A 25,779-nucleotide genomic window follows, 5' to 3' on the forward strand; every position below is an offset into this window, starting at 1 on the left:
GGACACACCCTGGTTGGGAAACACTGCTCTAGATGTTATACTTACACCAATTTGCACGGGTTAAATTTAGTTGGAAAAAAAAAAAACGGCACAAGACTATTGCGCAAAAAATAAGCATTATGAATTATAATGTAGGTTGGTTTGATTTCCTTATATCTATTTCCAGACATAGCTGGTACGCTTCGTATCCTGTGATCGTCAGTAAACTCAGCCGAACCGCGATGTTGCAAGATTTCTCAGATCCGTTCCTTCCCCCGTGACAATAATAGGTTCGCACTTAATATAAAAGTATCTGTTCGTACACGTAAAAGTAATGAATGTCTTACACTAACAGAGTTGCTGGACAACTTCTGGCTCTGCGGAGTGTAAGACGTTGTGGTAGAGGGTGTGATGCAGGACAGATGGCATTAACCCCTTGTATTCGTGATGCCAGGACATGGTTTATCCTCAATGCCACCCGAAGGTATACCGCTGGATCCTGGGCTAGGCACGGGGGGGCAATAATGACTCCGCCGCCAAGTTACGGACAATGGTAGCTTTGCTGAGGTTAGACAGGTGGAAAAGTCTGTACAGTTCAGCCAGGCCCACCGAGGTGACCAGTGACTTCAGAGACCATAAGGGCTTGCTGGGACTTTTAGTAGGAGGGGAAAATTTAGTGGAGGCCACGCTGGCTTGACAGATGACTTTGACTTGACTGACTTGTGACTGACAATGCTGTGGCTGTGGCTTACTTGTAGCTGGTGGCTGCAGACTTGACGCCTCCTATGACTCCAGACACACTCCTAAACTCGACTGCACTGGACCTCAGCAACAAGAGCTCTAAGCTCCAAGAGAGTGAACAGAGGCTCCACCCAGGGCTTACGGTATATGGGGGAGACTCTGGTGGGGTCTCATAGGTCCCCCTAGGTCACCTGGTCACCTCCTGAGTAGCAATCACATGACATTAACCCTTTGTGTTTGTGACGCCAGGGTGTGGTTATCCTCTACACCACCCGATGTATGGGCGAGGATTCCTGGGCCAAGCGCGGGGTAAATAATCACTCCGATGCAAGGTTACGGTACAATAGCACTTTATTGAGGCAGACAAGGTGTTAAAGCCTTCAAAGCTTAGTTTAGGCCCAAGGAGATGCTCAGTGAACTTTAGGAAGCTTGTTGTGTGGTCGCCCAGTACGGGAGAGGTTACCCTGTACCCTTGCTGTCCTGTCAGGCAGCCTCCTTCAGTGTCCCCAGGGCCCCTTGCACCTGTTCCCCCCTGTGCATATGTTCTGCAGTGTATTGTATTATAAAATGTGTTGTATCTGTAAGAGATATGTCATGTGATTGTTACCCAGGAGGTACCAGTGACCAGGTGATCCCAGGGGTGACCTATGAGCTCCCTGCTAGTCTCCCCTATATAAACCCTGAGTGGAGCTTCTCTCTTTCCTTACAAGTCTTTGCTGAGGTCCAGTGCAGTCGCCTAGTGTGTGTGTGTCCAGAGTGTTGGAGACCTCAAAGTCCAGTCCTGCAGCCACCATCAATTCAAGTAAGCTAAAGTCACAGCTTTATGAGTCAAGTCAAGTCAGTCCCTGTCATCTGTCAAGTCAGCGTGGTCTGCATTACATTGTCCAGTCCTACTACAAGTCCCAGCAAGCCCTTAAGGTCTCTGAGTCACCTCCCTGGGCCCTGGCTGAACTGTGTATACTTTACCAACTGTCTATCCTCAGTAAAGCTACTGTTGTCCGTAACTTGGCGTCGGAGTCTTTATTGCCCCAGTGCCTAGCCCTAGCCACCTCCCATAGGCTTGCATTGAGGGGCGGAGTGTGACGTCACACGGGGACAGAGGCGTGACGTCACACGCCGCCGGCCCGGTGGTCGCCTGTAATCAGTCCCGGAGCGAACACGCTCCGGGGACTGATTACAAACAGGGTGCCGCGTGCATGATCCGGGGGTCCCCAGCGGCGGGACTCCCGCGATCAGGCATCTTATCCCCTATCCTTTGGATAGGGGAAAAGATGTGTAAGCACCGGAGAACCCCTTTAAGAAATGGCAGTCATCAGGAAGTTAAAGCAAGATCTGGAAGACCAAGAAAAATATCAGACAGAACAGCTTGCAGGATTGTGAGAAAAACTATTCAAAACCCACGTTTTACTTCACAATCCCTCCAGAAAGATCTGGCAGACACTGGAGTTGTGGTACACTATTCCACTATAAAGAGATACTTGTACAAATATGGTCTTCATGGAAGAGTCATCAGAAGAAAACCTCTTCTACGTCCTCACCACAAAAATCAGCATTTGAACTTTGCAAATAAACATATAGACAAGCCTGATGCATTTTGGAAACAAGTTCTGTGGACCGAAATTTTACTTTTTGGCGAGAATGAGCAAAGGTACGTTTGGAGAAGAAGGGGAACAGAATTTAATGAAAAGTACCTTTGTCCAACTGTTAAGCATGGGGATGGATAAATCATGCTTTAGGGTTGTATTGCAGCCAGTGGCACAGGGAACATCTCACGAGTAGAAGGAAAAATGGATTCAATAAAATTTCAGCAAATTTTGGATGCTAACTTGATGCCATCTGTGAAAAAGCTGAAGTTAAAGAGAGGATGGCTTCTACAAATGGATAAACGATCCTGAACACACCTCGAAATCCACAGGGGATCACATCAAGAGGCGTAAACTGAAGGTTTACGCCTCTTGATGGCCTTCCCAATCTCCTGACCTCAACATAATTGAAAATCTATGGATAGACCATAAAAAGAGCAGTGCGTGACAGACAGCCCAGAAATATCAAAGAACTGAAGACTTTTGTAAGGAAGAATGGGCAAAGATACCTCAATCAAGAATTGAAAGACTCTTGGCTGGCTACAAAAAGCGTTTACAAGCTGTGATATTTGCCAAAGGGGCAGTACAAGATATTAACTCTGCAGGGTGCTCAAACTTTTGCATACACCATTGTTTTGTTTTCTGTTATTTTGAAAGTGCAAATAATGGAAATAAAATCTAACTTTTGTTGACATATTATAAGAATGTCTTATCTGTAATTTGATGCCTTTTGGAGATTTTTCCATCTTTCCTTGGCTTCTTTATGCACATTAATACAAATTTTTACCTGGGGTGCCCAAACTTTTGATCCCCACTGTATATGGGAGGAATTTGGAGGAATCCCATAGGTCACCAACAAGGCACATGTTCACCTTACACCTTCCTTGGTAACATAGGCCTTGACAACAAAGATTTAAAGCAACAGAGGCATAAGAATACAGTACATTAACTCATACATAACTTTATAGAATACACAAGTCCTTAGGAGGGATGTGGACCCAAAAGAAACACTGAAATGGCCGCCAGACAGGACGAACAGGTGTACAGGATGACAACTCCTGTACTGGGCCACAACATATCAATGTGTTTACAAATACAATCAGTTTTCTAAAAAAAAAAAAAAAAAAAAAAAAAAAAATCACAGATAGCCTCTAAGGGTCTATGCACACTATGGAATTTCTGTCCAGAACAATCGGCATTAGGACTGCAAAGACATTGCTGGGCGGCAATGCATTCGGTGCAGTATTCCGCCAAAAGAATAACCATGTTTATTCTTTTGTTGGAAGAATTTCAGGGGTAGAACGCTCCACCACCGAAATTCTGTAGTGTGCACCATGCAGCGGAATCCCACTTACAGCGATGGGATTCTGCTGGCCCAGGATTTCAAAGCGGAATTCCGCCCGGAAATTCAGTAATGTGCATGAGCCCTAAAGGGGATGTCCTGGACTTATCACAAAGAGAGAAAACATAAACTGTACTATACTCATAAATGAGGCCAAAACACCCCTCAGCACATGTAAACTTTATTGCCTGGGTGTGTATGTACTTGAACTGCAGCATTAAAAATTGTTACAGGTTGTGGAGTTATTCTTGCGAGTAACCAACAATAAAGTTAAAAAAAAATATTCTCATAGATGCTGTATTTAAAAAATAAATAAATAAATAAAAAAGGAGTTAAAAGGGGTACTCTGCCCATAGACACCTTATGCCCTATCCAAAGGATAGGGGATAAGATGTCCGATCACTGGGGTTCCGCCTCTGGGGATCTCAGCTGCGGCACCCCAGACATCCGGTGCACGGAGCATACTTCGCTCCATGCCACCGAATGACTGGCGATGCAGGGCGGAAGCTTGTGTTGTCACGGTCATGCCTCGCTCGTGACATCACGGCCATCCCCCCTCAATACCCCTCCCATAAACTTGCATTGAGGGGGCGTGGCCATGACATCATGAGCTGGGCGCAGCCGTGATGTCACGAGTGAAGCACTGCCGCGACGTCACGAGTGGAGCACTGCCGCGACGTCACTAGCCTCCAGCGCCTTACCTGACTCTCTAAACGAATGCCGGGTGCTGCAGGGAGATCGTGGGGGGGTCCGCAGATAGGGGATAAGATGTCTAGGGGTGGAGTACCCCTTCAAAGAAAACCTGTCCTCCCTTTCATGCTGCCTAATCTGTTGTGGTCATTTTTGGTCCTGATCCCTAAAACCAGGGAATTGTTACGACACTCCCCGACAGATAGAGGAAGCCGCCGCTTGGAATGATCCCCTTCTCCATGAACGCAGGTTGGTTCCAGCCAACCGTCCAACTCCCGACCGGAGGATACGAACGCGGCCGCTCCCGATCAGCAAATCAGTCGAACTCCTTCCATAGCTAGAAATAACGAAAGTGCTGTCCCAATAGTAATTCCCCCCCACAAACGAGACCAGCTCTGTCTTGAGGGTCAAACAGGAATGAATTTAATGGGGCTACTTGCCCGGTATTTATGCAGGTCTCCACCAGGTGGACACTCCCCTAGGGGACCTGATGGAAGACTGTAAAACATAGTGGACAGTAGCCAATCACAGTGGCTTCAACATAAGCCCTTCCCACTTTACCCATACCTCCCTCCTCTCTATCCCACAGACAACTGGGAAGAAATCCAATTATCTCCCACGACGAAGAAATCCAATTATCTCCCAGGACAGAGACAATCGCCATCCCAGAACACAACAAGAAAACACATTGAAACATATAAATGATGAAATAGAAGGCGGGCGGCAGCATCCAGCATCCAAAAACGGCCGCCGCCTCATGGTCGGCGAACGACGACCACCCGTACGAATGGAATGGAGAGGTGTCTGCAGTTAACCACAACGTTCTAATTGGTGCCAAGAGGTTAACCAGCAGATGGATCCGTCACACCAGGAATCTCACCTTATTGACTGTGAGCTTTAAATTGTTTGTACCCTTTTGAGGGAGGAAGGAAAAAAAATGGAATTCGAAGTTAGGTGGAAAATTCAAAATGTTCAATTTTTACCCAGAATCTGGTAGTAAAAGCCCATAAGTTAATGTGACTGATTTTCTGCAGTTATTTTCACTGCAAATTGCTGCCGATTCCAGGTCATTTCTGCTGTAATATCTTTACTGAATTCTGTAGTGTGAACATGCCCTATTTGACATATAACTCTTTAGATGCCGCAGTCACTATTGACTGTGACATCTAAGTAGTTAGTCTAGTCTCCAATGCTGTTTTTTTTTTTTTTTTTTTTAAAGCCGAGGAACGTGCTCTCGATTCACCCAAAGTGCAAGAAAAAGTGCAAACATGTTACACTAAAAAAACGTGCACAAAGGATGCGGTCTATCGCAAGCTCTTCTCCGATAGGAGAGAGGCCCCCCAACAAACCTTACCCTTCGCCTCCGGACCAAAAGGTACTTGCGAGGTTCCAGGTTCGATGTCCCTTTTCACAGAAGCTACTAGGGGACCACAAATGCTCCCGTTATCCCCAGCCAAGGTATCTGCCCGCAGAGCCGATAACGGTAGGTACCCTGCCAAAGCAGGAGTACCCGGGGTGTTTGCAGGGAGGTGCGGAACCTAATGGCCACACACACCTCCCCTAGACCGCCAGGAGGGACACCCAGAAGGGCTACCGCATCCTGACAAATCCTGTGAACACACAACACGCAAAAAGTGACACAGTGAGACAAAAAGAAATAAATGAGTGATTGTGTGCAGATATACTGCCCGGACATCCGGCCGGATCTATAAAAATTTCTCTGATCCTAGCCAGAAGGCCGGGAATCAAGAGTTGAGTGCCACAAGGTGAAGAGATTATGGTGCCCGTGCTTCAACTCAGTGAGCCAGTACTCCCAGTGAGTTTCGGCACCTCGGGGTCACCACTCCTCGAGGCACAAAAGTACCTCGGCTCTAGACCCTCTCAGCCTCATGGCGAGACCCGGAGGGAACAGGTCACATCGGGGCAGCCGTCGAGCAGATTCCTCAGAACCAGCCCCGGAAAGCCCTGGTACACCTGCATCCTCCATGCAGCACCCATCCCCACCAGCATGAAAACTGATAAGAACAGATACTACACTTGATCTTAGCCAAAAGGCCGAGAAGTCTCCAATGCTGGTGTAAGACAGAGGGTGTCCTCTAAAGACAGCAGCTCCTAACCACACTCCATGCTTCTTCACCCGGCATATGCTACAGTATACATATACATAGTGTCAATTACAGGGCATATGTTGTACGAGAACCTCTACCAATAATAAATTGGGGTTCTGCCTGCAACCCTATTATAACAATGTGTTGCATAAGACACAAGGTGCAAACACCCTACTTCATGCAAATATTTAATAATCTTTATTAATGTGTATAATAAACCAAACAAGAAAATATAAACCCAAAAAGAAAAAGGAGTAAATCTACAAATTTTCCAAAACAAACGGAAAAGGAATGAGACTTAACTATCTTTGAGTCCTACTTTGATCAGGGCAGAGGGGGGGAGGCTCCTGCTGCAGTCAGTTGTCTTACAGCCACACACAGGGTTGTGAGGAAAAAAAGGGGCATATGACTGTTCTTATGTAATTCTGGCATTTGTAGTCTATAGTGTGACTGACTTTACCTAGCAGGTTCCCAATGTCCCTTCAAGCAATAGGTTGTGTGCCGAATTGCTGTAGGGAAGGCTAGGTCAACAGTCACTGAATGAAATAAGATTTTATAGCTTTATATATAGTCAGCTAGGATGACAAGAACAGATTAACCGGCAGTGTACTTAGAGATATGTTTATTTAAAGGTGTGTGTGTGTGTGCGGCAGGTTACTACTCGCAGATACAACGGTTTATCTCATGAGCCAGTGGGACTGAATGTAGAAAATCTTTTAGTAGATACATAAAAATAAGGATAGTCCATTACTATTTAACAGTGCACAGTGCTATTCTGTATGATAACCACTGCTGGCAGTGTTATTTATGTGGAGCACTCTCCTGGCAGTGTTATATATGTGGGGCATCCTTTTGGCCAGAGATGATCGAGCTGAACCTGGCAAACCCGTTCTCGCTCAGAATTTTTGGGTGACAGAGTCTTGCCAAACTTTCCCACATTGCCAGGCTTGCTCATGTCGCGCCTAGCAATGGCGGCAATTATAGCAGAAGGAATGAACACATGGTGAGAATGAGCCCATAAAAAGATGTGTACCGTATTTTTCGCCCTATAGGACGCACCGGCGTATAAGACGCACCCTATTTTTAGGTGCAAAAATCTAAAAAAATTTAAGATTTTGAACCCAATAGTGGTCTTCAACCTGCGGACCTCGAGATGTTGCAAAACTTCAACTCCCAGCATGCCTGGACAGCCGTTGGCTGTCCGGGCATGCTGGGAGTTATAGTTTTGCAACATCTGAAGACCACTGCAGGAGGTAATACTCACGTGTCCCCGCCGCTCCGGACCCGTCACTGCTGCCCTGGATGTCGCTCCATCGCTGTCCCTGTCGCTCTGCTGCCGGCCTGCTGCTGAACGTCTCTGCTGCCGGCCGGGTATCCTCGCTCTCCGTCGCCGTCATCCCGTCGTTAGGCACACCGACGCACGTACGCGACGACGTGATGACGAGGAAGGAGAGCGCCGGCCATACAGGGGATCCCTGAACGGAGAAGACACCGAGGAGGCAGGTAAGGTCCCTCCCGGTGTCCTGTAAGCACTAACCCGGCTATTCAGCCGGGCTGTTCGGGACTGCCGCGGTGAAATCGCGGCGGTCCCGAACATCCGGGTTAGTGTCACTTTCCCTTCAGACGTGGCGGTCAGCTTTGATCGGTGATGTCCTGTATTAGCCGCGGGTCCCGGCCGTTGATGGCCACAGGGACCGCCGCGATAGGGGTGTATTCGCCGTATAAGACGTACCGACTTTTTCCCCACAGTTTTGGGGAAGAAAAAGTGCGTCTTATACGGTGAAAAATATGGTAAATCACATTACAATACCTTGCAAGGTGTTGTGTTTTCTGGGTTTAATCGAACATGGCAACCTAAGGCCAAGTTATATGTATTTTCTGGGTTTAATTATAAAAAAAATTAAATAAAAATTTGTAGCTAGGTTTATCATAAATATGCTTTTCTCTTAGGACTGTATCCACCTTTCACAACCCACCGGAGCACCTGAAGGCTGAACTAAATTATGCAGGCTAGAGAAAGCAACCACGAAGCCGCAAAGTTTGTGACAAATCGAATCATTGTGGGAAAGTGTGTGCTCTGTTGCCTAGCAACCGCAAGGTCACAGTTCAGAGAGAAAACCAGGAAGTGATCAGGTCCATGAGAAGAACAGTACAGGGATGTGAGTTACTTTACTTAAAGGAGTAGTCCAGTGGTGAGCAACTTATCCCCTATCCTAAGGAGCCCGCGGGAAGGGGGCGTGTCGACCTCCGCACGAGGCGGCGGCCAACACGCCCCCTCAATACAACTCTATGGCAGAGCCGAAGCGCTGCCTTCGGCAATCTCCGGCTCTGCCATTGAGATGTATTGAGGGGGCGTGTCGGCCGCCGCTTCGTGCGGGGGTCGACACCCGCTATCTGGGCGGACCCCCCGCGATCTCAAACTTATCCCCTATCCTTAGGATAGGGGATAAGTTTTTCACCACTGGACTACCCCTTTAACAAAAAGCACATTGAGAGGAATTCATCAATACTTGTCTTCTGTTTCTTTTTACCCCCTTTATTTTAATGCTTTTGTTTTGGCTGTCCTGGTCCAAATTAATTATATGGTACACGCCATTTGATGAATGCGGTGTATTGCCATAAAATGCGTCTTTTAATATAATTTTCAATTAACTTTTTTCCTAAGCAAGCAGACCGTGTAAAACTTTTTTGCGTGCGACAAAGGCATCGTTTGGCGCACGTCGTATGTATGTATGTATGTAGTGTCGCAATTGTGGTTTTTACCTCACAGTCCCATTTTCTACACCAAGAACTCATGCAAGTCTGTGAAAATGCGCCAGACTTGCATGAGATGCACCCAAACATGTAACTTTGTAGGTTTGTCGCACAGAATGAATTCATTACCACTGCAAAAAAAGCAACTAGATTAACGCCTATGGCAGTCAAGATTCGAAAATGACATAAGTGGGTTGGCGCACATGCACGGACATGCGCCAAACATAGACAGAAAAAGACTTGATGAATTCCCATTGTTCCTCCTCTATCTGTATGTATATGGTGCGTTTCGGATCTTACCAACTATTGCTTCTTAAAACAGCCCCTTTAACCCCTTAAGGACCCGGGCTTTTTCCGTTTTTTCATTTTCAATTTTTCCTCCTTAACTTTAAAAAATCATAACTCTTAAAAATTTTCACCTAAAATTATATATAATGGCTTAATTTTTGCGTCACTAATTCTACTTTGTAATGACATTAGTCATTTTACCAAAAAATCTACGGTGAAACGGGAAAAAAAATCAATGTGCGACAAAATTGATGAAAAAACACTATTTTGTAAGTTTTGGGGGCTTCTATTTTTACGCAGTACATTTTTTGTCAAAAATGATACCTTATCTTTATTCTGTAGGTCCATACGGTTAAAATGATACCCTACTTCTATAGGTTTGAATTTGTATCACTTCCGAAAAAAATCATGAATACATGCAGGAAAATTTATACGTTTAAAATGGTCATCTTTTGACCCCTATAACTTTTTTATTTTTCTGTGTTCAGGGCGCTTTGAGGACTCATTTTTGCGCCGTCATCTGAAGTTTTTAGCGGTACCATTTTTGTTCTGATCTGACTTTTTGATCACTTTTTATTCACTTTTTTGTGGTGTAAAAAGTGATCAAAAATGCGCTATTTTGGACTTTGGAATTTTTTTGCGCGTACGCCATTGAACGAGCGGTTTAAAAAGCTGTATATTTTTATAAATCGGACATTTCCACATGCGGCGATACCACATATGTTTATTTTTATTATTATTTACATAATTTTTTTTTATTTTTGGAAATGCCGGGTGATTTAAACTTTTATTAGGGGAAGGGATAATTGAAAGGGTTAATGATTTTTTTTACACTTTTCTTATGCAATATTATAGCTCCTATAGGGGGGGCTATAACATTGCATTTACTGATCTTTAACACTGATTGATCCATCTCCATAGGAATGGATCAATCAGTGTTTTCGGCGATTGAATGCTCAAGCCTGGATCTCAGGCTTGAAGCATTCATTCGGCGATCGGACAGCACAGGAGAAGGTAAGAAGACCTCCTCCTGTGCTACAGCTGTTCGGGATGCCGCGATTATACCGCGACGATCGCGAACAGCTCCCTGAGCTAGCCGGGCACTTTTACTTTCGTTTTTAGCCGCGCGGCTCAGCTTTGAGCGCGCGGCTAAAGGGTTAATAGCAGCGGGTGCGGGCTTTACTATGACGCCGGGCCCGCCGCGATATGATGCGGGGTCACCGTGTGACCCCGCGTTATATCGCAGGACCGGGACCCATGACGTATGCATAAGTCATGGGTCCTTAAGAGGTTAAAAAGGGGTACTCCGGGGAAAACCTTTTTTCTTTTAAATCAACTGGTGGCAGAAAGTTAAACATATTTGTAAATTACTTCTATTAAAAAATCTTAATCCTTCCTGTACTTATTAGCTGCTGAATACTACAGCGGAAATTCTTTTCTTTTTGGAATGCTCTCTGATGACATCACGACCACAGTTCTCTCTGCTGACGTTATTATAATAATGATAACGCTTTATTTATTGTTGTCCTTAGTGGGATTTGAACCCAAGTCCCCAGCACTGCAGGGCAGCAGTGCTAACCACTGAGCCACCATGCTGCCCTTAGCATACATCTGCTATGCATGGTTGCTAAAGTGGACAGAGATGTCAGCAGAGAGCACTGTGCTCCTGATGTCATCAGTGTTCAAAAAAGAAAGGGATTTCCTCTGTAGCATTCAGCAGCTAATAAGTACTGGAAGGATTAGGATTTTTTTTAATAGAAGTAATTTACAAATATGTTTAACTTTCTGCCACCGGTTGATTTAAAAGAAAAAAGGTTTTCATCGGAGTACCCCTTTAAGCTTGTAGGTCTGGTTTAGATTACAGAGTGAGTCAGCCCTGCTCTGAGGAACAATGGCCGAGAAACATCGGGTCTGAATAGAGAGACTGCGAGAGGAAATACGTCTTGGTAATATTCTCTGGCTTTCAGGGTACGTTCCCATGTGCCGTATTATATTGCTGCGTATTTTCTTTCCTATTGAAGTCAATGGGTAGCAAAATATGTAGCCGATTTTGCTTCCCATTGACTTCAAGATACAAAGGAAAATACGCAGCAGCAAATACGAACCAAAATATGGCACGTGGGAGCATACTCTCACAGAGTAAATGGAAACAGGCAGTACTTCATGAACATCCACCATTAGAGATGAGCGAACTTACAGTAAATTCGATTCGTCACGAACTTCTCGGCTCGGTAGTTGATAACTTTTCCTGCATAAATTAGTTCAGCTTTCCGGTGCTCCGGTGGGCTGGAAAAGGTGGATACATTCCTAGGAAAGAGTCTCCTAGGACTGTATCCACCTTTTCCAACCCACCGGAGCACCGGAAAGCTGAACTAATTTATGCACGAAAATTCATCAACTGCCGAGCCGAGAAGTTCGTGACGAATCGAATTTACTGTAAGTTCACTCATCTCTATCCACCATGCTCTAGATAAAAATAATTAATCCTTTATTGCAGTGTTTCCCAACCAGGGTGCCTCCAGCTGTATCAAAACTACAACTCCCAGCATGCCTGGACAGCCGAAGGCTGTCCGGACATGCTGGCAGTTGTAGTTTTGCAACCACTGTAGGCACCCTGGTTGGAAACACTGACCAAAAGTGTGTCGGATCAATGGCGTATCATATATCTGTTTGCCTAATGGAAAAAGGAACAGTATGGATGGGGGTTTTATAAAAATTTGTGAAAAGGAAAAGCTGCCAAGTTGCCCATAGCAACCAATCAGATCGCTTCTTTCATTTTTAACAAGGTCTCTGCAAAATGAAAGAAGCAATCTGATTGGTTGCTATGGGCAACTGGGCAACTTTTCCTCTGGACAGGTTTTGATAAATCTCCCCCGATCTGTATACATCAAAATGCATGGTCAAAGAATGGACATGTAAGAACAGGAGATTTCTGTGACTGCCCCATTCGTCAGGGGCTGTGGTCCATACAAATCCATGCACATGCTGCAGAAACAGCCCCATTCCTATGTAGACATGTCTACGACAAATCTGTGTGCAGATAAAAACTGGTTTCTTCAATTTATTTCATATTCTAAATAAAAAAACAAAGGTGACGCATTTCGGGTAGCATTTGCACTCTTAGTCATACCCAAGTCATTGCCTTTATGATGAAACTATTAAACAATATATCAATAAGTGTGAATACATAGAGGGTTTGAATCTCTTATTGTTAGGCTTGGTTGAGCCAGTGCCAGTATGTTGTGGTATACATGATAGACATGTTGCCTCTATGTACCACCGATATACTGGATAAATGCTGTGTGCACTCAGCCTTACTTTGCGGCAAAACTAAATTTAAAGGGATACTCCACTGGGGAAAAAAATTAAAATGAACTGATTCCAGAAGGTTAAACAGATTTGTAAATTACTTCTATAAAAATCTTAATCCTTCCATGACTTATCAGCTGCTGTTCTTTTTAGTGTGACCACAGTGCTCTCTGCTGCGACCTCTGTCTGTGTCAGGAACTGTTCAGAGTACAAGCAAATCCACATAGCAAACCTCGCCTGCTCTGGACAGTCCCTGACACGGACAGAGGTGTCAGCAGAGAGCACAGCAGCTGATAAGTACTGAAAGAATTAAGATTTTTATATAGAAGTAATTTACTAATCCGTATAACTTTCTGGCACCAGTTGATTAAAAAAATATATATATTCCCCCTTTAAAGATGTTCCTGTATAAAAGGAGAACGTCCTGTTAAAAATAAAAAAAACAATATAAAAGAACTTCCTGTAAAGTTAACAAAAAAAAAAAAAAAAAGTGCTCAATGTCTAAGCAATTTTATACGTGTCATGATTTTCCCCGCACTTTGGGTGCCAGAAAGTTAAACAGATTTGTAAATGACTTCAATAAAAAAAAATCTTAATCCTTCCAGTAGTTATCAGCTGCTGTTATGGTCCACAGGAAGTTCTTTTCTTTTTGAATTTCCTTTTTGCCTGACCACAGTGCTCTCTGCTGACACCTCTGCCCATTTTAGGAACTGTCCAGAGTAGGAGCTAATCCCCATAGAAAACCTCTCCTGCTCTGGACAGTTCCTAAAATGGACAGAGGAGTCAGCAGAGAGCACTGTGGTCAGGCAGAAAGAGAATTCAAAAAGAAAAGAACTTCCTGTGGATCAAACAGCAGCTTAAAAGTACTGAAAGGATTAAGATTTTTTTTAATAATAGTAATTTACAAATCTGTTTAACTTTCTGGCACCAGTTGATTTAAGAAAAAAATAAAATAAATGTTTTCCACCGGAGTACCCCTTTAAATTATGGGCCATTGATGTTCACACGTCAGCATTTCTGCATATAGCTGAATTCTGGGCAAATGACGCGGACTCTGAATTCCGCATAAATTCTCCATGTACGGATAATGGGTCTTTTCTTTCATTGCTCTGGTTACATTTCAAATTCTGCATGAAATCCGCATTTGGGTCGAGAAAAAAAAAAAAAGCCTTATTGACTTCAAATGGGATTCCACATCGGAATACCGCACGGAATGCGGAAAGCAGAATTTCGGAAATTCTACTGTGTGAATGGGACAGCGGAATCCCATTGAAGTGTATTGGCTCTGAATTTATGTGAAATTAAATGCATAATAAGATGCGGAAATCCATGCGGAATTTCCATCGTGTGAACACAGCCTTAGAGTGTCTAAAGCGGTTATTCCCATCCAGAGTGTCTCCAACTGTTGCAAAACTACAACTCCCATCATGCCCGGACAGCCAAAGGCTGTCCGGGCATGCTGGGAGTTGTAGTTTTGCAACAGCTGGAGGCAGCCTGGTTGGGAAACACTGATCTACGAGACCGCCGGACATTTCTGAACAGAGCTCAGGATAGAGAAAAACAACTGGAGATGGGGAAAAAGGGGGTAATCCAGGATTAGAAGACCAATACAAAAAACAGTGCCCCTCATGTCCTCAGGTTGTGTGTGGTATTGCAGCTCAGTCTCATCTATGTGAAAGGAGCCAAGTTGTAATACCACACTGATCCTGAGGACTGGTGTGGCGCTCTGTTTTTCCATTCCTGGATAACCCCTTTAAGGTCAAACACGTATACAAGGTAGAATGGGGTTTACATGCTAGACTGGTGGTGGTGGTGGTGGTGGGTATTTATCACTTGTGTAAAAATGTGCGCAATATTTCATTTTAATTTTACTCCATTATTCTAGTGCGTAGGCAATTGTCATAATTGCGTGCGCAATTTCCTAATTTAACTAATTTAGGAAATTGCGCTCGCAGTCATAATTATCGCCTGTATTTTTTAAAGGGGGCGCGACAGGGAAAAAGACACAAGGATGAATGCCTCTCATCTTACGGCACCTAGGTAGTGCACCTGCGCAAATTTTTTTTTATTTACGCAGAGGATAAATACACAAAAATATATCTGGGCATGCTAAGCCACACCCACTGCAGGTGCAAAAAATAAAAAATATAAAATAATAGAGGTAAACCAGCGCAAACTGGAAAAAATTTATTACATTTAAAAAATTGCGCAAAAACAATCATGAATAAGGCTAGGTTCCTAAGTGGATGCCAATGTTAGGGTGGGTTCACACCACGTTTTTCAAGTACGTTTCCCGTATACGTTTTCATTATTGAAATCGTATGGAACAGTTTTGAAAACCGTATACATAGACAAATAATTGAAAACCGTATGCATCCGGTTTTGTCTCCGGTTTAAAAACTGTACTGCAACCGCATAAGTTTTTTTTTTTTTTTTAACACGGGTGTCAATGGGAAACGCACATGTATATGGTTCCACACGGGAAACGGTATACGTTTTTTTACTTTGCACATGCGCATTTGCATCCTAAAGTCCCCACCCAAGACCCCTCCCACTAAAAATGGACAACATTTTCAAAGACGTATGGGTTTTTTGTAAATAAAAACGGACGGAACTGTATGCACTTTTAAAAACTGTATACGGTTTAAAAACGCATACAGTTGACTTTTTCCCATACTGTTCTATCCATTTTTTTTTTGTTTTTTTTTGCCATATGGTTTTCTTTAGAAAAACGGATTGAAAACAGTATGGCAAAAAGGTGATGTGAACCCAGCCTTAAAGGGGTACTCCGCCCCTAGACATCTTATCCCCTATCCAAAGACATCTTATCCCCTATCCCCTATTCAAAGCTGCTGGGGAGCCGTCTAACACAGGTACAGACACTATATTATGAACTACACTAACTTTACAGCCCCTGGAGCATAGTCAAATAAAACAAATTCTTGGAATACCCCTTTAAAATGGACAGAGATGCCAGCAGAGAGCTCGGTGTTCCAAAAAGAAAAGAATTTCCTCTGTAGTATTCAGCAGCTAATAAGTACTGGAAGGATTAAGATTTTTTTAAAGAAGTAATTTACAAATCTGTTTAACTTTCTGGCACCAGTTGATTTAAAAAATATATATATAGAATAATAATTAATAACTAAATAAATAAAAGTTATTCACCGGAGTACCCCTTTAATGAGGCCTAAGTGACTTGAGTGGTGACAAATATTGTAATAATTTACAATACATACTTAATACTATAATGTCAGGCCTGTTTTATAATCCTGTAAGGTTGAATACAGAGAGCAAAGTAACAAAGCATTCATCCTCATGGCCGGCCTCACCACTCCCTGCAGGTATTGATCCAACGACGACACAACGCAAACAGAGAAGAAATGTCGCATAATAGAAAACGACAAAAACAAGTCTGAAAAAGTCTTAATATCTATTACGGATACTTTATGGAATGGAACCAGACTTTACAATGTGAAATGTTTGTAACATATTAATCCTGCTGCATGCAGTAACCTAAGGCTTTGTTCACATTAGCATCATGGTTCCCGTTCGTATCAGTTTCTGTTCAATCTGTTTCTCAATCAATGAATCCCAGTGACTCATAATGGGGCCTGCTTGGTTTCCATTACGATTCCAGTGTTCCAGACAACAAGAACAGCGGCTGGGTTCACACTGCATTTTTTTTTGTTTCTGCCTAGCATATATGTTTCATACACTTGAAAAAGGGGGGGGGGGGAAGTATACTAAAAACTGATGCTGCTGCATGCCATACAAAAGAATGCATTCCCCCCCCCCCCCCCCAGTATTGCAACATATACCCTTCTTTTTTTTTTGCTGCGCACAATAGTGCAGTTGGCTACATTTTTTGCATTCAGCAGTAGAGATGAGCGAACTTACAGTAAATTTGATTCGTCACGAACTTCTCGGCTCGGCAGTTGATGACTTATCCTGCGTAAATTAGTTCAGCCTTCAGGTGCTTCGGGTGGCTGGAAAAGGTGGATACAGTCCTAGGAAAGAGTCTCCTAGGACTGTATCCACCTTTTCCAGCCCACCGGAGCACCGGAAAGCTGAACTAATTTATGCAGGAAAAGTCATCAACTGCCGAGAAGTTCGTGACGAATCGAATTTACTGTAAGTTTGCTCATCTCTATTCAGCAGCATCAAAAGTACTGTAACAGAAAATCCCTATTCACATGGCGGAATTTCTAAGCAGAATCCGGCAGAAAAATTCTGCTCTGAAATTCTGTTGCAGCAGAGTCCCATTGTTTTCAATAGGATTCTGCTGCACTGTGCACATGGCAGAAGTTCTGATTCCAACCTCCACGTATTAATTCTTTCTGTGGAATCCGCTTGGAAATGCATTGCCATCTATGGAAACGGCAACGGTCCTAACGCAGGCATGTTCTATCCACTGGGAGAATCCACCAGAGAAGTGCCTTGACGAATTTTCAGTGTGAACAAGTCCTTAGCTTTCATTTACACTATAGAATCTCCGCCCACAGAAATTCCGTCTGTAGGGGGCACCGAGTGAATCAGTACATGCGCCTTCTTCGTAGACGGCAATGCGTTTCCACGCGGTTTCCGCTGAAAGAATGAACATGAGTCTGGGATCCAGAATTAAAAAATTCCGTAGTATGAATGGTGCAGCAGAATCCCATTACATGCCGGCAGAATCCCAGAACAGGCCAGCGCTAGGACCGCACGGAAATGTGCCGTCTCATAGCAGGCAATTCATTTCCGTGTGGATTCCGCAGAAAAAAATTTTACTATTCTTTCTGCGGACACAAGAATTTGAATTTCCACCCCCAGAAACATCTAGCGCGGAAATTCTGCCATGTGAACAGTGCAGCAGAAACCCATTAAAATCAATTCTCCCTGCAGAATTCTTGTGCGGAATTACGCACAGAAATTCCATCGTGTGAACATTGCCTCAGTGGAAACAAACCCTAAGGGTACGTTCAGACGGACCGATTTGCAGTGTAAAATAAGCAGACGACGGACCCCTACATTGTGACTCCATCTGTGCCTGCTTGTAGCGGCGATACGCCGCTACGAGCAGACACGCTGCAATGTGCGAGTCGTCGTGCGCATGCGCAGTATACTCGCACACATCGCAGCCACGATGTGTGCGAGTACACTGCGCATGAGTGGGGCGACTCACACATCGCAGTGAGTCTGCTCGTAGCGGCTGATCGCCGCTACGAGCAGACACAATGTAGGGGTCCATTGTCAGTGGATCTGTCTGTGTGAATGTACCCTTAGGGTACGTTCAGACGAGTGGATTTACAGCGCGTATTTCACAGTGGATCCACCGCTGAAGGACCTCTGCATGCTGGCTTTACGTGTGCCTGCTCGGAGTGGCAATACGCCGCTACACGCAGACACACTGAAGCGATGTGCTAGTCGCCGCGCATGCGCGGTGTACTCGTACACATCGCAGCCGCTTCCCCTGCTGTATGAGCTAGGCCGAGAGCTGTCGAGATGTGCGAGTATACTGCGCATGCGTGCGGTGAGTCGCACATCGCCGTGTGTCTGCTCGTAGCGGCATATTGCCTCTCCGAGCAGGCACATATAGAAGGCAGCATACAGAGGTCCCGGCGGATCGGCAGCGAAATACGCGCTGTAAATCCGTCTGAACGTACCCTTAGGCAGGGTTTCCCGACCAGGGTGCCTCCAGCTGTTGCAAAACTACAACTTGTAGGATGAACATGAACATAGCCTTAGGGCAGTGTTACCCAGCCAGCGTGCCTTCAGCTGTTGCAAAACTACAACTTGTAGTTTTGCAACAGCTGAAGGCACGCTGGCTGGGTAACACTGCCCTAAGGCTATGTTCACAGTGCGGAATCGCCGCCTTGAAATTACGCTGGCGGAACGAACGTCCGACCAAAGAATGAACGTGTTCAATCTTTGGGCGGAATTCCGCCAAACTACATCTATGAGACGGCGCACGCCTGTGCAGTCCTACCGCTGATGACCGCGAATGTCTGCAGTATGGATGAGCCCTTGCAAAACTACAACTTCCAGCATGCCCGGACAGCCAACGGCTGTCCGGGCATGCTGGGAGTTGTAGTTTTGCAACAGCTGGAGACATCCTGGCTGGGAAACACTGCCTTAGAGATTCCACTACAGAGTTTTTTTTTTTCCCCTTCTCTTCTGTGTGCTGGAAAAATGACTCTTTGTGAGTCGAGGATTTTCCGTTGGCTGTCCGGGCATGCTGGGAGTTGTAGTCTTGCAACATCTGGAGGTCCACAGTTTGCAAACCACTGTCCTATAACCTTACAAGTCGGTGCTTCCAATTATATCGTATATGACATGTAACCGTCCCAGTCGAGCAACATTACTCTGACGCCTATCGCAGAGCGATTTAAAGGAAAAGTGACGGCCCAACCGCAGCGCAAAAGTATGGCGCCATCTATAACCGGAACAACACATAGTGACATCACAAGAGTGACATCACCGTCTAATTTCCACGTCCCATGCTAAATACAGGAAGCCACAACGACTTCCCCCCCGTCCGTCCGCACGTTAGACTGCGTTCCTCAAAGCTCATGATCTACCGGGCTCTTACCTCTTCGGCGCCCGCCGCCACAGCCATACCCATAGCCCTGAGGCCCTGCTGCAGCTCCAAGATGTCCACCTTCCCATCCTTATTGACGTCCAGGGTAGTGAAGAGCTCGGCGTACTTGGTTTTGGTGTCGGATCCCTCGCAGGCAGCTCTGCTCAGCAACATCTTCTTGACGTGTTCATACATTGCGGCTGCGGGGCTACGGCTGCGGCAGATGTGCCCGGACTTGGGAAGAAAGAAGAGAATATAAAAGGCGTTATGGGAAGACGGAAAGATTGGGGATGGTTGAAAGAGAATGTGGATACTGGAGGCCAAAATCAAAAAAAATGTAGAAAAGCAAGTAGTAGAGCAGTGACAGGACACCGCCCAGGCTGAAGGAGGACTCCGAGCCTTGGGGAGGGCCACATAGGGAATTCCTTGTAGTGTAGGGAGGGGAGGGGGACAGCACTTTTTTCGCATTTCTCCTCCCTGGCCCTGCCTCCCTACTTCGCTCTTCCTACTCCACCCTTTGTCGTCTCTTAGTTTACTCATTAACCCCTCCTTAGCCAGAACCCTATGGTGATCCCTGTTTGGTTCAGTAGTAATGGTGATTCGTGCGTTGCGGCTGCATCTGCAATACATGCGACAATTCTACAAACGTCTAGGATGTCTCTACAAGTTGACAGGATGTGGACCATTCCTTTATAGCAGGGTTCCCCCCCCCCCCAGCCCTGCTGGGTTGCAAAACTACAACTCCCAGCATGCCCGGACAGCCTTCGGCTGTCCGGGCATGCTGGGAGTTGTAGTTTTGCAACAATTGGAGGCTCATTGGGTAATAGGAAGCCATCATTTTCCAAGTCTCCGTACGAATTCAGCATGAATTCCGCATAAATTCTCCGTGTACGGATAATGGTCCTTTTCTTTCATTGTTATGGTTACATTTCGGGTGAAATTCGCACTAATTCTGCATGAAATCCGCATCAATTCCCAATTTGGGTGGAGGAAAAAAAAAAAAGCTCTATTGACTTCAAATGGGATTCCACTTCAGAATACCGCAAATCGGAATACCACACGGAATGCGGAAAGCAGAATTTCGGAAAATTCTACTGTGTGAATGGGACAGCGGAATCCCATTGTGTATTGGCTCTGAATTTATGCGGAAATTTAATGCAGAATTATATGCGGAAATCCATCCGGAATTTCCATCGTGTGAACATAGCCTAAGGGTGCGTTCACACATGCGTATTTTCTGCTGCAGATCTGCTGCAAATTTGCTTCTGCAGATTTATCTACCCATTAAAGTCAATGGGCAGCACAATCTGCAGCAGGAAATCTGCAGCAGATCTGCAGAAAAAATACGCACGTGTGAACGCACCCTTAGAGTGTCTAAAGCAGTCATTCCCTTCCAGTGTGTCTCCAACTGTTGCAAAACTACAACTCCCAGCATGCCCGGACAGCCTTCAGCTGTCCGGGCATGCTGGGAGTTGTAGTTTTGCAACAATTGGAGGCTCATTGGGTAATAGGAAGCCATAATTTTCCAAGTCTCCGTACGAATTCCGCATGAATTGCGCATAAATTCTCCGTGTACGGATAACGGGTCTTTTCTTTCATTGCTATGGTTACATTTCGGGTGAAATTCGCACTAATTCTGCATGAAATCCGCATCAATTCCGCATTTGGGTGGAGGAAAAAAAAAAAAGCTCTATTGACTTCAAATGGGATTCCACTTCAGAATACCGCACATCGGAATACCGCACGGAATGCGGAAAGCAGAATTTCGGAAATTCTACTGTGTGAATGGGACAGCGGAATCCCATTGAAGTGTATTGGCTCTGAATTTATGCTGAAATTAAATGCAGAATTAGATGCGGAAATCCATGCGGAATTTCCATCGTGTGAACACAGCCTTAGAGTGTCTAAAGCGGTTATTCCCATCCAGAGTGCCTCCAACTGTTGCAAAACTACAACTCCCAGCATGCCCGGACAGCCAAAGGCTGTCCGGACATGCTGGGAGTTGTAGTTTTGCAACAGCTGGAGGCATCCTGGTTGGGAAACACTGATCTTTGAGACCGCCGGACATTTCTGAACAGAGCTCAGGATAGAGAAAAACAACTGGAGATGGGGAAAAAGGGGGTAATCCAGGATTAGAAGACCAATACAAAAAACAGTGCCCCTCATGTCCTCAGGTTGTGTGTGGTATTGCAGCTCAGTCTCATTTATGTGAAAGGAGCCAAGTTGTAATACCACACTGATCCTGAGGACTGGTATACTATAGGGCAGTGGTTTTCAACCTGAGGACCTCCAGATGTTGCAAAACTACGACTCCCTGCATTGCCCGGACGGGCAAAGGCTTTCTGGGCATGCTGGGGGTTGTAGTTTTGAAACAGCTGGATGTGCGCTGGTTGGACAGCAATGGCCTGAGGGTAGGTTCATACTGTGGAAAACATGTATACTGTTGCATTCACACTGAGGAATAGGAGAGGAATCATCGTGTAAAAATTCTGCCGCAGAATTTACGTTTTTTTTGCACGATATTTTCGCAAAAATTGTGCGAGATTCCACGCGGAATATAGGAGTAAACTTTTTTTTTTTCTGGACTACAGCCACCAATTGGAATTTCCCTTTTTATTTATTTATTTCTTTTTTTGTGCAGAATTTTCACGCAAATTCCACGCAAATTCTGAAAGAATTTGGCACAAATTCCATGCGGAAACGATTTCAAGTGAAATTTTTTTTTACCATTCACTTCAATGGACTTCTGCTTGCGTGTTCCGCAAGATGAATGAACGTGTTCTTTCTTCTAGCGGAACGGTATTCCCCGAGGCAGAATTTACACAGTGTGAACAGTGCAGAGTAAATTACATTGAAGTCAATGGCAAAGCAGATGTTAATTATTTCTAAGCGGAGAATTCAAGAGGAATTACTCAAGTAAATTCTTTTTAAATTACTCAGTGTGAACGCAGCAGACCCTATTGATTTCTAGCTATTTCAAAAGCTGTCTGGGCATGCTGGGAGTTGTAGTTTTGCAACAGCTGGAGGTTCATTGGGTAATAGCAAGACATAATTTTCTAAGTCTCCGTACGCAGCGACTGATGTCAACAACTATCGTAAATAAAAAATAAAAAAAGTCCCTATAGATGATTTATGTAAAGACAAGGCATTTATTGCTGTTTTTGGGCAATTTATTCTGCTGCATTTTGATTGGCTTGGAGGGCGATATGATTTGTTCAGTGTTTCCCAACCAGCGTGCCTCCAGCTGTTGCAAAATTACAACTCCCTGCATTACCCGGACAGGCAAAGGCTGTCTGGGCATGCTGGGCGTTGTAGTTTTGCAACACTTGGATGTGCGCTGGTTGTAGAAAGATAGTGAGGGGAGTGAATAAAATGTTACTTTTATTTCTAGTATTAAAAATAATAAACAAATAAGTGCATGTATAGTCAGGTGATTAGTCGCGTCTATCCTGAATAAGGACAATTAACCAATACGTCACAAATAGAGATGAGCGAATTTACAGTAAATTCGATTTGTCACGCACTTCTCGGCTCGGCAGTTGATGATTTATCCTGCATAAATGAGTTCAGCTTTCAGGTGCTCCCGTGGGCTGGAAAAGGTGGCTACAGTCCTAGGAGACTCTTTCCTAGGAATGTATCCACCTTTTCCAGCCCTCCGGAGCACCTGAAAGCTGAACTCATTTATGCAGGATAAGTCATCAACTGCTGAGCCGAGAAGTTCGTGACGAATCGAATTTACTGTAAATTCGCTCATCTCTAGTAACAAACTGTTAAATGAATATGTCACAAAAATGTCAGTCTAGACAATATTTTATGCAAACATATCCGTCTGGACAGTATGCTTTACAAACATATAATTAACCCATACAATCCGACGCGTTTCGGTCAGCATCAATGACCTCCTCAGGGAATAAATGGGTCCTAGTAGTGTTACAGGATAGCTTATAAAAGAAATATATAAAAGTCAGACTCAAAAGCCATAAAAAACGGGGATACAGGGCCCGTCTTATTATGGCATGTGACCTGTGGAATGCAAAATACGGGCGTTCCCAAGTCTTGGGATACCATAGGTGTTGTACACCTTCTCCTGTATAAGTCCACCGGTTTCGGCATCTACGTTGTCCTCCTGTGCAACCCGCAGTAGCGAGGAGCCGTGCAGTCTCGCCGGCTGCTCCGTGCACATGTGCGTTGTTTGGAAAGTAATGGCCTGAGGGTAGATTCATACTGCGTAAGGGTACGTTCAGACGAGCGGATCCACAGCGTATTTTACGCTGCAGATCCGTTACTGAAGGACCCCTACAGGGTGCCCTTAGATGTGCCTGCTCGGAGCGGCAATACGCAGCTACGAGCAGACACACTGCTGCGATGTGCAAGTTGCCGCGCATGCTCCCTGAGCTAAAGAATTTCCTCTGTAGTATTCAGCAGCCAATAAGTACTGGAAGGATTAAGATTTTTTTAATTAAAGTAATTTATAAATCTGCTTAACTTTCTGGCACCAGTTGCTTTAAAAAAAAAAAAAAAAGTTTTCCACCGGAGTACCCCTTTAAGAATAGAAACGGGAGCACTAACCTAGTATGAACCTACCCTTTTCAAATTAATTTAAGTTTAGCAGTTTGCGCTGGTTTACCTAATTTTTTATTTTTTATTTTTTTGCACCTGCAGTGGGTGTGGCTTAGCATGCCCAGATAGATTTTTGTGTATTTATCCTCTGCGTAAAAATAATTTTGCGCAGGTGCACCACCTAAGTGGCGTAAGATGAGGGGCATTCATCCTCGTGTCTTTTCCTCTGTCGCCCCCCTTTAAAAAATACAGGCAATAATTATAATTGCGAGCGCAATTTCCTAAATTAGACACTTCTGTGTCTAATTTAGGAAATTGCGAACGCAATTATGACAATTGCCTACGCATTACAATAATGGCGTAAATTAAAATGAAATATTGCGCACATTTTTACACAAGTAATAAATACCCCCCCCCCACCACCACCATCACCAGTCTCGCATGTAAACCCCATTCTACCTTGTATATGTGTTTGACCTTAAAGGGGTTATCCAGGAATGGAAAAACAGAGCGCCACACCAGTCCTCAGGATCAGTGTGGTATTACAACTTGGCTCCTTTCACATAGATGAGACTGAGCTGCAATACCACACACAACCTGAGGAAATGAGGGGCGCCGTTTTTTGTTTTGGTCTTCTAATCCAGGATTGCCCCCTTTTTTTCCCGATATCCACTTGTTTTTCCCTATCCTGAGCTCTGTTCAAAAATGTCCGGCGGTCTCATAGATCAGTGTGCCCAACCAGGGTGCCTCCAGCTGTTGCAAAACTACAACTCCCAGCATGCCCGGACAGCCGAAGTCCTAAGGGTGTGTTCACTTGCACATTGCCGTGTGTCTCCTCGTAGCGGAGGATTGCCGCTCCGAGCAGGCACATCTGAGGCACACTATAGGGGTCCATCGTTGGCAGATCCGCAGCATAAAATACGCTGTGGATCCGCCCGTGTGAACTAGAGATGAGCGAACTTACAGTAAATTCGATTCGTCACGAACTTCTCAGCTCGGCGGTTGCTGACTTTTCCTGCATAAATAAGTTCAGCTTTCCGGTGCTCCGGTGGGCTGGAAAAGGTGGATACATTCCTAGGAAAGAGTCTCTTAGGACTGTATCCACCTTTTCCAGCCCACCGCAGCACCGGGAAGCTGAACTAATTTATGCAGGATAAGTAATCAACTGCTGAGCCGAGAAGTTCGTGATGAATCGAATTTACTGTAAGTTCGCTCATCTCTAGTGTGAACGTGTTCACACGTGCGCATGTTTGCTGCAGATCTGCTGCAGATTTCGCTGCCTATTGAAATCAGCAAAGGCAGCAAAATCTTCTGAGGCAAATCTGCAGCAGATCTGCAGCAGAAAATACGCACGTGTGAATGGGCCCTAAAAGGGTAAAAAAATATGTAAAAACGCACACGTAATTCCCACCCAAAAAAAAAAACCCCACAATGTGGTACAGTGTTTCATATTTCCCTATTGACTCACAACTAATATCTGGTTTCAGTGTTTTTGGCCCATGAAAGGCCATGCAGAGAGAATGGCATTTTTGCGAGTATTTTATTTTATTTATTTTTTTTTTACAAAAAGGCCTAAATAAATGCGGCTATATTGATCTGAAGTAGAGATGAGCGAACTTACAGTAAATTCGATTCATCACGAACTTCTCGGCTCGGCAGTTGATGACTTTTCCTGCATAAATTAGTTCGGCTTTCAGGTGCTCCGGTGGGCTGGAAAAGGTGGATACATTCCTAGGAGACTCTTTCCTAGGAATGTATCCACCTTTTCCAGCCCACGGGAGCACCTGAAGGCTGAACTAATTTACGCAGGAAAATTCATCAACTGCCGAGCCGAGAAGTTTGTGACGAATCGAATTTACTGTAAGTTCG

General features: G+C 44.7%; 2 protein-coding genes and 1 pseudogene across 4 annotated transcripts in view; 1 reads left to right on the forward strand and 2 right to left on the reverse strand.

The window, feature by feature from the left end:
• The window catches only part of SLC25A24 (solute carrier family 25 member 24), a 48,642-nt gene extending 28,834 nt beyond the window's left edge, over nt 1-19,808 (reverse strand). The window contains exon 1 of one of the 3 annotated variants that reach the window (XM_056523437.1): nt 19,363-19,808. In XM_056523437.1, coding sequence (XP_056379412.1) covers nt 19,363-19,545 — 183 coding nt within the window. In that variant the 5' untranslated portion in view covers nt 19,546-19,808. Of the gene's footprint in view, nt 1-8,405; nt 8,528-19,362 lie in introns of those variants that run through there. The other 2 variants (XM_056523438.1, XM_056523439.1) reach the window with 2 other exon arrangements.
• Nucleotides 6,243-6,402, reverse strand: LOC130277927 (U2 spliceosomal RNA; annotated as a pseudogene).
• Nucleotides 8,501-25,779, forward strand: part of EEIG2 (EEIG family member 2) — a 78,264-nt gene continuing 60,985 nt past the window's right edge. The window contains exon 1 of the mRNA XM_056523442.1: nt 8,501-8,602. The gene's annotated coding sequence lies outside the window, so the exon portion shown is untranslated. The remainder of the gene's footprint in view (nt 8,603-25,779) is intronic.

This window comes from Hyla sarda, chromosome 6, assembly GCF_029499605.1.
Source record: "Hyla sarda isolate aHylSar1 chromosome 6, aHylSar1.hap1, whole genome shotgun sequence".
Classification (NCBI taxonomy): Eukaryota; Metazoa; Chordata; class Amphibia; order Anura; family Hylidae; genus Hyla; species Hyla sarda.